We start from the raw sequence: 14746 nt of genomic DNA, 5'->3' as shown, positions 1-14746 counted from the left end.
GGAGGGCCGTGCATGGCCGCACTGCTACCAGACCCTAATGGAGTGAAGTGCTAGAAGCTTGAAGCCCAGAAAATTCAAAAACAAAAGCAAAGGAGTGTGGAAATTTCTGGTATTGAACTATGACATCTGTAACCCTAAACTCGGTCCAGCACATGTATACTCGGTGGAGGGCATGCCAGGAAGCACTACTGCTGTTTGAAAACACTGGTGAAGTGGCTCCTAAAGGGAGAATGGGCTCTGTATGGGTCTTCCCAACCCCATCTGGGGTACCAGAATCCCTTAGGTGATATAAATTTTCGATGTGGTCGCTCTGCTCTGTACATGTGGTTTGCTGGGGATGGGGAGAATCACCATTCCCTTGGGCAGCACAGAACAGCCCCTGGTGCATTGGTACCTATTAATTTTGATGTATTTGCCATCCTGAAAGTACACAGTAGCAATTGTAGTATGGAGGAGGTGCTTCAGCCATAACTAAGTTACTGTTCATCAGCTAACATGTTTTCATGAGCACTTTGTTGTTTTTCTTTTCGTACCTGCTAATGTGATATAGCAAAGGCTATTCGGTACTTTGCATGCAAAGCAAAATTAAGCCTGGCAGGCAGCCCAGGAAGCCCTGCCACGTGTCCCAGCTGCTCGCAGCACTCACAGAGTTTCCCCAACTTTGCTGCTGCATATTTTTCTTCAGCCACTCGCAAACAACAGAGATCTTGTGGTCAAGAGCTTCCTGATATTTTGCATAGAGGTGTAAATGGGTAAAGTTCATGAAGAGGGTTTCTTGTAGAGATGGACTGAGTTTACAGTTCTGTTCTTTCCCCTCTGATAATTTCAAAGACAAATGTGCCAGACTCCTCCCTCCACAGGTGAGGTCAGCAAATTGGCAGGGACATTACAGAGACTTACTTTCAGGAAAAGGGGGAAAAATGGTATTATTTTTTTTTCTAATTCTGAGCACCATTACCCCTCACCTCTGAACCAAGAAAGACTTTACGTGGTGTCATAATTTAGCAAATTACTTCCTCAAAGGAAGGTCAAACATTTTACCATTCGATCAATAGGAAGCGACTTACAAATCATGTGTATTGATCATTGTAATCATTCAGAGGAATGTAGGGCAGACACTAAAATCACATGCACTTAGTCTTAATTGCCCACATTAAAGCAATTATGCCCCAAAACTGTCATTGTCTAATGCTATGCACACTACCCAGCATGGTAACTTTTAGCCATACATATTTAATCATAAATCAGACTCTTAGGTCTGTTGCACTAAAGACCTACGATATTACTGTAATTATGCAAATACAACTATGTCTTTTTTCATCGATGTGTAAGATCGTGTTGCTTTTGGGAGCCAAGTGGAGGAAAATAAGCCCCTATATTAATGCTGCTATTTAATATATATATTTTACAGCTGTGCTATGTGTTCATGACACAAGTACTTAAAGTGACCTGAAATTGCTAATGAACAGAGAGCCTTTGTAAAAGCAGTCACAGGTCAAGGACTTGCAGATAAAACTTGTTGAGCGGTACGTTGATGGTAGGCTTGTGTCAGGAGAGTGCTATTTGTTCAACGATGTTTATAAACATTATTTTACAGAGGATCATTTCAGCTAGAAGTGTCTCAGACAAATACTAATTTGGTAGCATTAAAATAAATATTTTCTGATCTTGTAAACATAAGGTGGGTGCTTTTTTTCCTTTTGTCAAGGAAGCCAACGTAGAGCCTCAAGAAAGTTTTGTTTTGATTTGTTCCCACAGCCTCCACTGTGGGAACTGAAAGATTGGCCAGGAGTTTGTTCCTTCTACCATTCCAGAAGCCATTTCTAGACAGATCTGGAAAATTAACCATTCTTGGTATTCCTTGTATTTTGCAAACAAGAATGTTTGAAATGACGATTACTGCCTAGCATGGGACAGCCGAATTTGCCCTTCACAGAGAATATGAGGTGAAGTCCCTTAAAGTTACTGAGAGCTTTTCTTCTACCTTCTGTGGCTGAGAACTAGACTACAGAATAGGTACAGTGGCTCATTGGTCTGATGGGGTCAGGGTTAGGTTCTGGCCAGCCTCAGACAAGTTCCCATGCAGCTCATGGAGGCCTTCAGAAAGAGACATCTTCTGGTGCGGCCCAGCACAGAACGGGTCATGGAAAGGGAGAAATATGCAAGAGTGAATTGTAACACAAAGAGGCAGCAAAAGGAAGGAGTTTCCCCCAGTTTCACCTAAAGCCTGCTTTTAGTTCTTGTGACTCCCCTCTGAAGGAGTGGGAAACGGGCATGCTCTGGCTTTACATGCAGAAGCACAAAGGGAAGGAAGGCGCAGAGAGGGAAGACAGGCTGCTGTGATTACCAGGCACCTCCGTGCTACCATTTCCTGCTCCTCCGAGCTTTATTGGAGCCTGAAATACCACATCATTTCAGCGAGTGTTGATCGCTACATGGATTCTGCAAAACGTTCCTCTTGCACCTTCTCAGTCTTCAGCGCAGTGGGCTGCTGACACGCAAGCCTGAGGGTACTTCTGTGAAGCCCCAGAAGGTAATGAGAGAAGCTGCCTTTTTGGCAGCGGGCTCCAGCTAAGGCGTGTGCACCTTCGCTGGGAGATGTGCGAGTTGCAGATCCCTCAACAAGCTTCCGAGCTGCTGGAACAGGGAATGGTGCGTGGAAGCGAAGAGCTAAATTGATTCAATCCTGGGAGGATCTCTGACTCCAAATCTCAGGCAAATTTATTTTAACACGTTTTTTGAGAATGTCAACAATGTTTCTGATCTTCTGGGGTTCTTAACCTGTTCAAAGTGGCAATGTGTAGAGCGTAAGCTACCTCGTTGGTCACATGTGTGTGCAGGTGGGCATTGAATCACAAGTAATTTAGTATGGGCTTTTAAAAGGGGGAAAGTATGTCATTTCTCTCAGAAGCCCTTAGCCCCAAAATAGTGATTCAAGCATTAAACACCGATCGGAGGAGAAAGCCCCAAGCTATTTCAGTGGAGGAAAAATAACATAAAATTTATGGGCTCAAAATGGTTGCATCAAATCTGATGGGAGCACCAATTAGGTTACAGGCTAGCCCTGGATACGGCCCGTTTTGGGGCATGCTGCCTGTCTCTCCCTGTGCGGCTGGGTGGTGAGGGGCTGCAGCATGCCTGATCGCTCAGGAATCCTGGCACTTCCTGCACTCGTTCGTTCTTTCAAGTAGCGATGAAGTTGTTTGGCTGGATCCTTTATGGAAGTTAAAATTGGTTTGTCATTTTCTTTTCGCTTCTCACACCTTATCTAGTTTCTACATTCTTCCCACTTCAGTAGTCAAAGTGATTGAAAGCCGAAAACTGAGCAGATCTGTCCCTGCAGCAACTTTCCTCGCGTTTCTCATTTACCGTTTTATCAAACAGGCTCTTTGTTTCTGCAGTCCCCTGATGTTGCCTCTGTTACACGGAGATATTCTTCAGGTCATGGGGGTTAAAAGGGGGCTAAAAAGGAGATCATATTGGACTTGCTTTACACAGACATATAGCATTAGACCCAACGCCCAATAGAGGAAAGATATACTACTCCTATTTGATGAGCAGCAGGCCAATAAATTCATTAATCATCATTTTATGCCTCATCAAACACTTCCCAAGTTCCTCCATGGGAGTTATACAAATTAGCCACTGAAAAGGCAGTAATTTTAGTTTAGCTAGGTAAGTGCTTTTTGATTGCCTTCCTGAACAATGCTTCCCTTGACAAGCTAATAAATCAGCCCTTTCTGAATCAGAAGTGCAGCAAGTGCGAACAATAACTCCACATAGTTTCTCCACTGATTTCAGCTGGAAGGCCTAAGAGGATGATCTGGGATCAAAGTCTCTTACTTTATTGCAGAGCAAAAGCTTTCTTTATGAAGAAGAGCTACAGAGAAATGAGGGAAGGGGGGATTTTTTTAATCAATTAATGAGAGAAAAAGTCTTGAAACAAAAAGGAGGCCTAAGTCCCCGATTGCAGGGCCGGCGAGAGGCCAGTGGGGTGGCAGGGCAGGAGCGGGCCCTGCCGCAGGTGAGGCTGGAGGCACAAACGGAGGGGCTACTCCTGTGGAGAGCTGCGGATTACCAGGGCGAGTCAGAATAGAGGCTGCATTTAATCTGCGACCAATTGATTCCTTGAGTGTTTCAGGTATTTGTAGTGTAGGTTTAGATTTGTTGGGTGGCTTTACAGTGGGAAGCCTTGAGGCTGTGCTGTCTTATCTTTTTTTCAAATTGCTGCGTTTGACAGTATCATTTTTTTTTAACTTGGCCGTAAATCATTTCACTAATCAGCTGTCACCAGCCAACATGCATACATTGGCATTCAGCCGGAGAATTTGTTTTGGAAGGCCTTTAGCAACAAAAACTATGTTTGTATCAATAACCGTCTGTTAATGTCTCATGCATACGGATGTAGAACACGGGGAGGAACAAGGGGAGACAGTGGTAACGGAGAACAATTTGGTGGAGGGAAGGGGGGGGCAGAGAATTAATTGCCTCCTACGGCGCAGCCTCCCCCGGCCCCGCCGCGGCTCAGGTGAGCCGGTTACCCGCCATTACCCGCCACTCCGGGCTGCGCGCCGTGCCGGGGACCAGAGTGGGGCCGGGGCGCGGAGGCTAGCGCTGCTCCGCCGTGGCGGAGTCCGAGGCTTCCCCCTCCCCGAGTCTAGACCCGAGGTATTTTAAGTACTGTGCGTCTCTTCTCCTCTTCATTAACTTTCCCTCCACACATCACTGCATGCCTCTGAAAATAACTTGGCAAACTGGGAGCCGTTTATCTCTTTTATCTTGGGACCTGATCCAATTAAATAAGTGCACATTTACATTTGCATCCATCAGGCATGAGCGTGGAGAGCTCTGTGGTTTGCTTAAAGCAAATAAAAGCCCATTTCGCTGGAAAAAGAGGTGTCTGGACCAAGACCCCCCCCGGCCCCGGCCACAGGGGTGAGCCGATCCGGGCGGGATGCGGCCCCGAGCCGGGCCCCTGAGCCGGGCCGGCTGCGCAGCCCCGCCGCGGCAGAAAGAGGTGGTTATTGCACAAGTGCCTGCATCAGCCCGAACCGGGCTGCCGGCACGCTGCGAGTTCACACATGCTCTAATTATAACAGATGAGTAACGCCGTGCGGAGGACATTTATTTTCTGGGAGTTGGAGGTGAAGAGATCTCTGGCTGAGGAGGCTGGCAGCACCCGGCGGCGGAGCCCGGGGCTGGGAGTTGCTCCGGCGGGGCAGGACCCCGAGGACTTTCTGGGTGCCCCGCGCTCCGGCCTCCCCGCCGGGCTGAACCGGCAAAGATTTCCCTGCCAGCAAACGTGCGAGGGAAGGCGAGAGGGGCTCGGGCAGCCCCCGGCTGCCGCCCCGCCGCGGGCGCCCCTGCGTATCGTCCGTGAAAATAACGCGGGGCGCTCCCGTTGAGTAACGGGTATTAAACAAACGCGACCGTCCCCAAAAAGAGGGGGCGGGTTGCGAGGTGACCCGCCTGGGCCGCAGCCTGGGAGCGGGGGCAGGCGCGGAAGGAGGCGCCCAGCGCAGCGCCCGCGCAGGGGCCCTCTGCCGCGGCCGCCCCGTCGGGCAGGGCCGGCACCTCGGCCAGTCGCGGCCCGTCCCTCGCCGGCCCCGGGCGAGCCCTCGCCCCGGCAGAGAAAGGTCCCCGGGCCGGGCGTCCGCTTCCGCGCCCGCGGAGGGGTGGTGGAGGAATGCGGGGACAATGCGCCATCTGTCACCGCCGGGCCGCGCCGCGGCCGGGAGCGCCGCCGAGGGCGCTGATTTATGCTGAATGCGCCTTAGAAGATCTCGATGTAGACTTTGTCTTTCGCTGTCAGAGCCAAGTAAAAAGAAACAGCTGGCCTGAATTTTTAGCACCCATAATTAATTAAGAGCTTCATTCCTGGGATTTGATGATTCAATAAAGCAAGACCCTTATTCCCCTATGTGATTCCAGTGAATATCTACTCCACTCCAATCCTTTTGGGTCCCAAGATAGGGCAGATTAACACTCTTTTTCTGTGGGAGAGAGGGGAAAAAATGCCTCAAGATTGCATCTGAGGCGCACACAAAAGGTAAATTCAAAACTGCCACTTGTTCTCTGCAAAGGCTCCTTATTCTCCGCTATTGATGTATTTGTGCCAGGTTTTAAAGAAACCAGAGGGGGGATGAGGAATTAACATATTGCTCATTTGGAAAAACAGCCGGTTCTGGTTTTGGTAACACTTGTTCCCTTGCCAGCCACAGATGTCCTTACTAATAATCTAGGCAGGTCACAGAAAGAGGGGAGCGGGGGGGGGGGGGCTCCCTTGGCACTCCCCTGCCGCTCCCGGGCTGCCCCGGGCACGGCGGATGCTGCTGGGGCGGGCGGGGGCCGCTGGGCCGGGAATGCCCGGCTGAGGACCGCCGCTGTGCGGCTGAGTTTTCCTGTTTTTTTTATTTTATTTAAAAAAAAAATAATAATATATGTGCCCTCTCTGGAGTTTGGCAGAAAGAGGGGGTTTGGGTTGAAGTTCCTGTACTTTTCCCTCCTGCAAACGCCTGTGATATTTTTCAGTCGCCTCCTTTAAACTTGCTGACCGTGTGATTTCCCGTGTTCTCTTGGCGGAGGGGCTTTCAAGTCGTTCGTAGGCGCGACAAGAGAAGATGCTGTTCAGATCCTCTTACCGGGACAGGAGGGGACAAGCCCAATAAGCCAATTAGACGCAAGCGCGCCGTCCCGGCCGCCGCGGAGGCTCCGCGCCGCGCGGGAGCCCCGTAGGTTAATCGGGACAATTGGAAAAGCAACACTCGCGGGGACAGCAGCGGGGGGGATGTAAACACGGTCCGGGGTGTTGAGGGTCTAAATTAGGATTTGTTTTGTTTTTAAGCGTGAAAGAGGAAGCAGCAGGGCTGCGCCAGGCTCCCCGCCTCTCCCGCCCTCCGTCTCCGCGATTGAGAAGCGGGGATGGAGGTACAGAGGGGTCCCGCCGCCCCCGCCGGGGCTCGGGGGCTGTGCCGCCTGCCAGCCGCACCCCCAGCTCGGTCCGTTTTCCCCCAGGACGGAGGGGAATTTATTGTGGATGGGACCGCTGGATGCCGCCCCGGGTCTCGTCTTCCCGGGCGTACCGGGGAGGCGATGGGCCCACCGGGAGGGACACGTCCGGCCCCGGGGCACTTGGGGGGGGGCTTTCCGTGGGAAAGCCTCTTCCCTCCTCGGGGAGAGGGCGCCTGGTTGGGCCAGGCGTGGAGGGGGGGCGCCGCCTCGGCTTCCCCGACGGGAGCTGCGCTCTCTGCCCGACGGGCTGCAGCTTTCCGCCAGGACCCTCCGCATGCCCCCTCCGGGATTCCCGGCCGGCTCGGCCTGGAGACTGAGCTGTTCCTGCGGCCCCACGCGTGGGTACCGCCGGGACAGCCGGGCCAACGTGTTTCTCGGCCGCGGCGGGGGGGTTTGGGGGGATGTTGGACTGTCACCTGCAGGAGAGGGCGGCCTATGCCCCGCACCCCGCTGTTACCTGCGCCGCTTAACCCGCGGGGTCGGGGCGGGCGGCGGAGTGGGTCGCGGCCCGCCCACACCCCATCAAGGGCCGCGGTGGGGGCTGCCGCCCTGCGTCCGGGGCGGTGGGGGAGAGCGGGGCGGAAAGGGGCGAGCTGTTTCCCGCGGGCGCGGAGCGTCGTCCCGCGGAGGCTGGGCCGTTCCCACCTGCGCCCGTGGGCAAGCACCTGCTCCCAGGCGCGATGGGGGGACCCCAGCCCTCAGGGCCCCGTCGCCAGCCCCGCTCTTCCCCCTCGACTGCCCCCAAACCGCTCCGCGGCGGCAACGAAACCCTCCTGCCCCCAGACCTCCGCGGAAGCGGTGGCCCCGCGGGGCGGCCCGCGGCCCTGCTCGGCGCCCGCGCAGGGATCCGCTCCCAGCGTAAAGCGTCGCTCCCGGCCTCTGCGGAGGCTGCTGACGAGTAACTTACGGCAGCTTTAATTGGCAGCAGACGTTATTTTTATTTTAAGATATCCTCAAAAAATTTTTTTTTGAGCAACAAATTAACATGCCAGAGGCAAAACAGGCGGACGCTGCCCCCTCCCCCCTGCTCTGTTAGAAAAAAAGAAACTGGGAAAATCGTGCCTATGTTAAAGACAGGCTGTACATTACATCTCCCGTAGCAGGGGAAAAGGGTGAAGAGTAAAATTGTTGTATGAAATCGATGGGAGTACAATAATAGTTATGGTTTAAAACAGGCGACAGGCTGCAACCTAAAGGAAACGGTTAATTCCCTTAGGAATTTATACATCAAACGAAAACCGTATTGAGATCGCTGATAGACCTATTCAAAATAGCCCCGATTATAAGGAATGGGTCTTTTGAACGAGCGAAGCTCCTAAGCTGCTTTGCAAAATAGCTTTTTCAGAGATAGGAAGATCAGCTGGGGAAAGGTAGAGCGACAATTAAAAAAAAATAAATTCCATAGCTAGATGAATAATTAAAACCTATTTATTGTGACATAGTCGTTCCGCTGCGGGACCTGTTGTCTCCGGAGGGGCTTTGCCGGCTCCCTATAGCGAAGGGCGCTCGGGAATTCCGCCCGAGTTCAGTCAGAGGCGATGTCCGCCGGGAGCAAAGGTGCGTGGAAGAGCCCGGGCTAGGGGAGACCCGCGGCAGTTTGCCTTCGGCCCCGCACATCGGAGCTGCTCCTGCCCGGGCCAGCTCTGCCCCTGCCCCTGCCCCTCACCGCGCCAACTTTCTCCCGTTTCAAACAAGGCAGGTGAGACAAATAAAGCTCACTGCTGCGCGAAAAATAACGCCTTCGTGCAGGTCACCCCGACTGGAAATAAAAGACCCAACCGAGGAATTCGAGCGTTTTTTAAAAATTCATTTATAATCTATAAAGTGACAAAATAACATACTATTACCCTAAGAATATTTGATTCTTTACACATTCGGTTTGAAACAATTTTGATTTTAAACCAGATTATCTACAAAGATCGTATAGCCAAGTGAACATGGACTGCATCTTTAAAACATAAAATACAAACTATTATTTAAAATCCCGTAAAAAGTAAATATGCATGAATAAACCTGTTACAGCTAATAAATGGCTCTGACAAAGTTGAAGAGATTACAAAATAATTATCTGGTTCGTAAAGGAAAAAAAAAAGCGCAAACAAAACGGAGGGGTGTCTCGGCACCGTCTCCAGCGGTCCCAGCGATATTCCCATCACACCAGCAGCAGCGATGCGCTCGCGTACAGCTGCCACACACAAAATCCGATTTGAACTGGGAAAAACCCGTCCCCGGCGCTGGGTGCCGGAAGGGTTCCCCGCCGTTATTTGTTGGGAGGGGACCTGGGCTGCTCGGGTCACCGCACCGACGGGGACTGACTTTCCGTGCGAGGTTCCGCTGGGGAGCACGGAGCCCGCTCAGGGGCCCGCTCTGCCCCTGGCTGGGGCTGCGGAGCGGCAGAAACGCGCCGAGAAGGCTCGGGGCGCGCTTTGTCCCCGTAGGCAGGGGACAGCCTGGTGGCCGGCAGCGCCCCGGTGGCCCGTCTCCAGCCCCGGCGGCCGCCGCGGACGCTGCGCGGAGCGGAGCGCGGCGGCCCCGCGGGGCTCACGCAGCGCCGACCGGGCGGCGGGAGCCAAAGCCGGGCCAAGTGTGACACCTACCTGCCAGCACCGGGAAACACCGCGCCCGCGGCCGACCCTGCGCGGGGCTGCGCGCCCGCGGCCGGCCGCCCAGATCGCGCCGTCCCGTGGGCCGAGGGCAGCGGTGCAAAACGCGGGGGGTGGGGGGGGTGAAGGGGCCGGCGCCGAGGCGTCCCCCGGCGCCCCGAGCAATCCCCATCCCCGGACACCGCCGCAGCACCTCTGCGGCAGCGACGCGGGCTAAATCTGGCAGAAAATCGAACTCATTAGCAAAGTTCACCAGCTGATTGCTTTGCATAAAACGCGACACTGATTGGAAGTAATTAGGTTAAAAGATGGGACTGCGCTTCGATTTGGTGTTTCTAACAAGTGCTTTTGTGCATGGCCTGATTTAAGCCTTTACCTCCGGAAACTGCGTCCCTCCTGTCCCCGTCCCGGTGCCGCCGCCGCTTGCCTCGCCCCGGCCCCGCGGGCGGCTCTTGCCGCCGGAGCCCGACCTTTTAGAAATCGTCAGGCACTTTGAAAAGGGCTTCAGGTACTGCTATAAGGTCCTGAACGGAGCCTCGCGTTTCTTTTAAAACGTGTATTTTTTTTTTCCCGCAGCTATGCACGTATCTACCCGTTGCAAAAAAGGAGTGGTTTTGATTCTGTTAAAAATCTCTTTTAATTAAATATTTGCATTTTACAAAGGCGGCTGCAGTTTTTTGTATCTAATAAGTATAACCTATTTTTTTTTTTGCATTATAGTTTAGCTCACACCCAAGGAAAAAAAAACAATAGGCATAAAAAATTAAATTAAACTTGTATATATATATTTTAAAACTATGAAACAATTCGGAAAAAGACACAGAAATGTATATATTTATATTACGAAAACAACATTAATGCCTGTACAGGTGTCTTGATTTCATAATTTACTTCAAAGATACTGTATTATCAATTTAAATACAAAAAGCTACATTAAATATACAGAATAAGATTTAATACAAATCTTTCTTCTTTGTGTGTGTGTGAGAGAGCGTGTCACTCCTTTGCTTTTCACTTGGTTAAGACATTTCTGGGCGGTTTCCACCCAGCCATTTCCAATAGACTCTATAAACTTTTGAACGGGGTGCTGGGAGGGGGGGGAGGGCAGGGAGCTGGTCTTTTTCTGTTTGTTTTATTTTGTTGTTTGTTTTTTTTTCTTTTGGTAGTGGAAAAATAACTGCCAAAGCAATTTATTATTTCTCTCAATAAATTAAAAAAAAAATAAAGAACAAAAACACAGTCCCGGGAGGGGGGTAAGGAGGAGAAGCCGATATTAAATGTTGGACATACCTTTCTTCAGTTCGTAAGGTGAGTCTTTGCAAAGGTCTACTTGGGACTGGCTCCTGATCATTTTAGTGTCTTTAGCCAGGCTCTCGGCTCTGCTGAGGACAGTCTGGTTTAATCCATTGAAGTGGGCGCCGGGGGCGGCGGCGGCGGGGCCGCCGGCGGGGTGCCCGTGCAGGGCCCCGAATGAGCCGTAGTTCGTGTAACCGGGGTAGAACGGCGCCGTGTAGTAGAGCGGCCGCGGCAGGACCGCCCCGTTGGGGAAGGGGCACGGAGCCGCCGGCGAGCGCGGCCGCGGCGGCGAGCGCGACGGTCCGCCGCCGCCCAGCACGGCGGGGCCGGGGGGCGCCGCCTCGCCGCCGGCCTCCTTCGCCTTGTCCGCCGAGGTGGCGATCTCGGCCAGCGACCAGAGCTTGGGCTTGGCGAGGGCCGCCTGCTGCGGCGAGTGGATGACGGAGGCGCCGGTGGCGGCGGGCAGCAGCGGGTGCAGGTCGGCGGCGTGCGGCGGCCCGGCGGCGGCAGAGGGCGGACGGTACGGCGGGGGCTCCTCGCCGCTCGCCGGCGGCAGCCCGCGGCCCGGCGGGCACGGCCCCAGCGGGGAAGAGCCGGGCGGCTTGTGGGGGGCCGGCGGCCCGTCGAGCCGCTCCTCCGCCGGCTCTTTGCAATCCGAGTCGCTGAGGCTGCCCTCAGCCTCCCGGGGGCTGGGGGACTCCTGGAGGCGCTCGCAGACCGGCGCTGCCTTGGGATCCGCCGCTCCTGGGGAGGGGGAAAAGAGAGGGGTGGGGGGGCAGCTCTCAGGCTCGCCCTGCGCCCCCAAACCCGCCCTCCCACTTCGCCGCCCCCCCCGTCCACCACACCGGCCCCGCCGCCGCCGGGTCCGCAGCGCTGCCCTCCGGCTCCCCCCGCCCCGGCTGCCCGCTCGGAGGGACAGGCCGCGCCGCCACCGCACCGGGCCGGGGGCAGCCCCGAGGGAGCGGCCGCGGTGGCCGAGCTGAGCCCGTTGCCCTACCTGTGTCCGGCGTCCCGGGGTCCCCCTTCTCCTCCAGTTTCTGGGGCTCGTCCTCGTCGTTTTTCTCCAGGTCGATGTTCTCCTCTTCCTCCTCGTCCTCACTGCGGTTCCGCGGGGTCCAGGTCATTTTATTCTCCTTTTTGAGCCGCCGCCGCGCGTTGGCGAACCAGGTGGAGACCTGGGTGAGGGTCATTTTGGTGATGATGGCCAGCATGATCTTCTCGCCCTTGGTGGGGTAGGGGTTTTTCCGGTGCTCGTTGAGCCAGGCCTTGAGGGTGGCCGTGGCGTCCCGCGTTGCGTTCTTGCGGTACGCGGGGTCCCCGTAGGGATAGGAACCGAGCGGCGCCGCGTACGGGTGGTAGCCCAGGGAGCCGGCCATGCCCGGCGTGTGGTCGTAGGGCGAGCCCTGGGGAGAGAGGGGAGAGCGGCCCGGGGGGGGCCGAGGTCAGACGGCCGCGGGGCGGCAATGACACGGCAAGGGCAGCGCCAGGGCCTGCCCGCCGCCCCTGCCCGCGCCCCGCCGCCTCTCCCCCGGCGCCGGGCCCTGCTCGGCTTCTCCCTCGGCTCCTTCCCGGGAGAAGGGGGCGGAAGAGCCTGGGGGCTCGCCGGGGCCGGGACGCTCCGGCCCCAGGAGGCCGCCGGCCGCAATCCAGCTCCTCTCCCCCCAAATGCAGGCGCGGAAAAGCAAGTGGGCAGCGCGGCGAGGCGGCGGTCAACGGCGGGGGAACCCTTCCCTTCCCCCCCGGGCTGCGATCGCGGCGGGCAACCGGCCGGGCCGGGCCGGGCCGCTCCTCTGCCAGGCCAGGGGCGGGAGGACAAAAAAATAAAAGGAAGAAGAGAAAAGAAAAGAACAGAGAAAAATAGTGAAAGAAAATAGAAAAGAGAAGAGAACAGAAAATAGAAAAAGTGAAGACAAAAGAGAAAAGAAAATAGAGAAATTAAATAGAAAGAAAAGAAAAGAGAAGAAAAGAGACTGGAACTCTGCCTAGAACCTAAACAGCGGGGAAAAGCTGAGCGAAACTGCCCGGGTTTTGGGGGACCTGCGGGGCGCTGGCCGCGGCTCCGCGGCGGGGATGCCCCGCGCCCCTGGCTGGCCCCGCGCTGCCCCGCGGGCGCGCAGGGCGGCGCAGTGCCCTGCCTTCCCCTTCCCTTCCCCGCGCAGCGCCCGCGGAGCGGCTCGCAGCCATAGGATTAGAGCTCTGCAATATTTAAGCAGCCTAATTATCGCCGTGCAGGGGAAAGTTGCCCGGGTTTATCGCCCGGATTTTTCCCATCGCCGGCCGCTGCTGTTCATTCCCTTTTCAGTCACAGCGAGGTAATTGTTGCGGAATTGCGATTGCTGTTTTATAAGAAGAAAAATATTTAAAAAAAGTATTATTTTGAGGGAATGAGGTCCGTCCCCGCCTGCCCCAGCCCCGTCTCGCCCGGGCCGTACCGGCGGCTCCCCCCGCGCCCGGCCCTGCCGCCAGCAACAGTGTGCGGCAGCACAGGGCGGCGATGCGGGAAAGTTGGGTGGCGAGGCGGGGAGCCGCGCTCCCTTTTGTCCCCGCCGATATCTCAAAAATAAAATCGTAACAAAAAAGCAGGCCCGGGAGGCGAGGGTGGGGGGGGTGGCCGGCGCCCGCGGGATCCCGCCGTGCCCGGCACGGTGCCGGCTGCCCGCGGCTGCTCTTACCACGTAGGAAGTGAAGGCGGCGGCGGCGGCGGCGGCCGGGTCGGTGCCGTACTGGAGGTGGGAGTTGTAACCCGGGGAAGGGGCGGTAAAGGCGGTAGATCCGGCATAAGGGGAAAAAGCGGAGCCCGAAGAAGATCTCCCAAGTTCATCGGTCCTGGGTCCGGAGATCACGCTGGTGCTGTACGCCGGGCAGGAGTAGAGAGCCAAGGACGCTGACGGCTGGTACAAGTAACCCTGAGGATACGACATGGCCAGGCGCACACATATACCCGGGAGCCCAAGGCGCCGGGAGGGAGCCGCCGCGCTGCCGGGCTGGGGCCGCTGCGGCCGGGGCTTCGCGGGCGCCTCTCCGCCCTCGCCAGCTGGGCAGCGGCGGCACCTTGCTCTGCGCCGGGGCTGCTGCTCCGCGCTCGCCTGCAGCCTGGCACCGCTTCCTCCTTTTTCTCCCCCCTCGCTTCCCCCTCTTTTTTTTTTTTTCTTCCTTCCCCCTCTCTCTCCCCCCCTTGCACTGGGGGGCTTTTTTTTTTCTCCCCCTTCCTCCTCGCTCTCGCTTTCCGAAGGGTCCTGCCAAGATGCTAAGTTGGAAATTGCAGCTCCTGACGCCTTCTGCGCGGCCCGGCGAGGCTCCTCCTTCGCGGGGTGTTGTCAGTGGAAGGACTGGCAGGACCCCGCTGGGCTGCCGCGGCCGGGCCCAACCAGCGGGAGGGCTCCGCGCTTCCCCCGGCCCTCCCCAGCGCTCACAGGCTCAAGTGCGCCGGCTCCTGGATTGCCGTCACCTCCGAGAGCCGTTTAAGATCAGCTCCAACTTTCTGCATGTGCTAAATACCGTGCGGAGCCGCGCTGCGCCGGAATGCAAGCCAATCAGTATATGAAAAAAAAAATAGATATTTAATAAGATTTATTAGCCGCCCGGCTCCCCCTCTGCGCAGCCACCCCTCCTCTTGCTCTCTGCCCCCTGCCCCTCCTTCCACTAAATCACTGGAGGGGGGATATACGGGGGTGTGTACAGTGGTGTTAGTTTTTCTTCTCTAAACAAAAAAAAAAAAAAAAAGGCGATTTTCCGTTCCGGACCGCCGCAGCCCGGTCCGGTCCGGCAGAGCAGGAATGTGCGGCCGGTGGCGCCGTGGGGACCTGTTGCGGCGGCGGCGGGAGCGGAGCGGCGGC

The 14746-nt window shown here is 55.8% G+C and overlaps 1 protein-coding gene across 1 annotated transcript; it reads right to left on the bottom strand.

Annotated features, from left to right (window-relative positions):
• Nucleotides 1-10377: 10377 nt before the first annotated feature.
• IRX5 (iroquois homeobox 5) lies at nucleotides 10378-14214 on the bottom strand. Its single transcript, XM_074583156.1, has 3 exons — nucleotides 13583-14214; nucleotides 11908-12313; nucleotides 10378-11654 (listed from the first exon to the last, which is right to left on the bottom strand). Exons 1-3 carry the CDS (start codon nucleotides 13829-13831, stop codon nucleotides 10888-10890), a joined length of 1422 nt encoding a protein of 473 aa, XP_074439257.1. The 5' UTR covers nucleotides 13832-14214; the 3' UTR covers nucleotides 10378-10887.
• Between the last annotated feature and the right edge of the window lie 532 nt (nucleotides 14215-14746).

Source organism: Larus michahellis, chromosome 4 (genome assembly GCF_964199755.1).
Source record: "Larus michahellis chromosome 4, bLarMic1.1, whole genome shotgun sequence".
Taxonomy (NCBI): Eukaryota; Metazoa; Chordata; class Aves; order Charadriiformes; family Laridae; genus Larus; species Larus michahellis.
The sequence above is the reverse complement of the archived record's forward strand: the minus strand, read 5'-3'. Positions and strand labels throughout refer to the sequence as shown.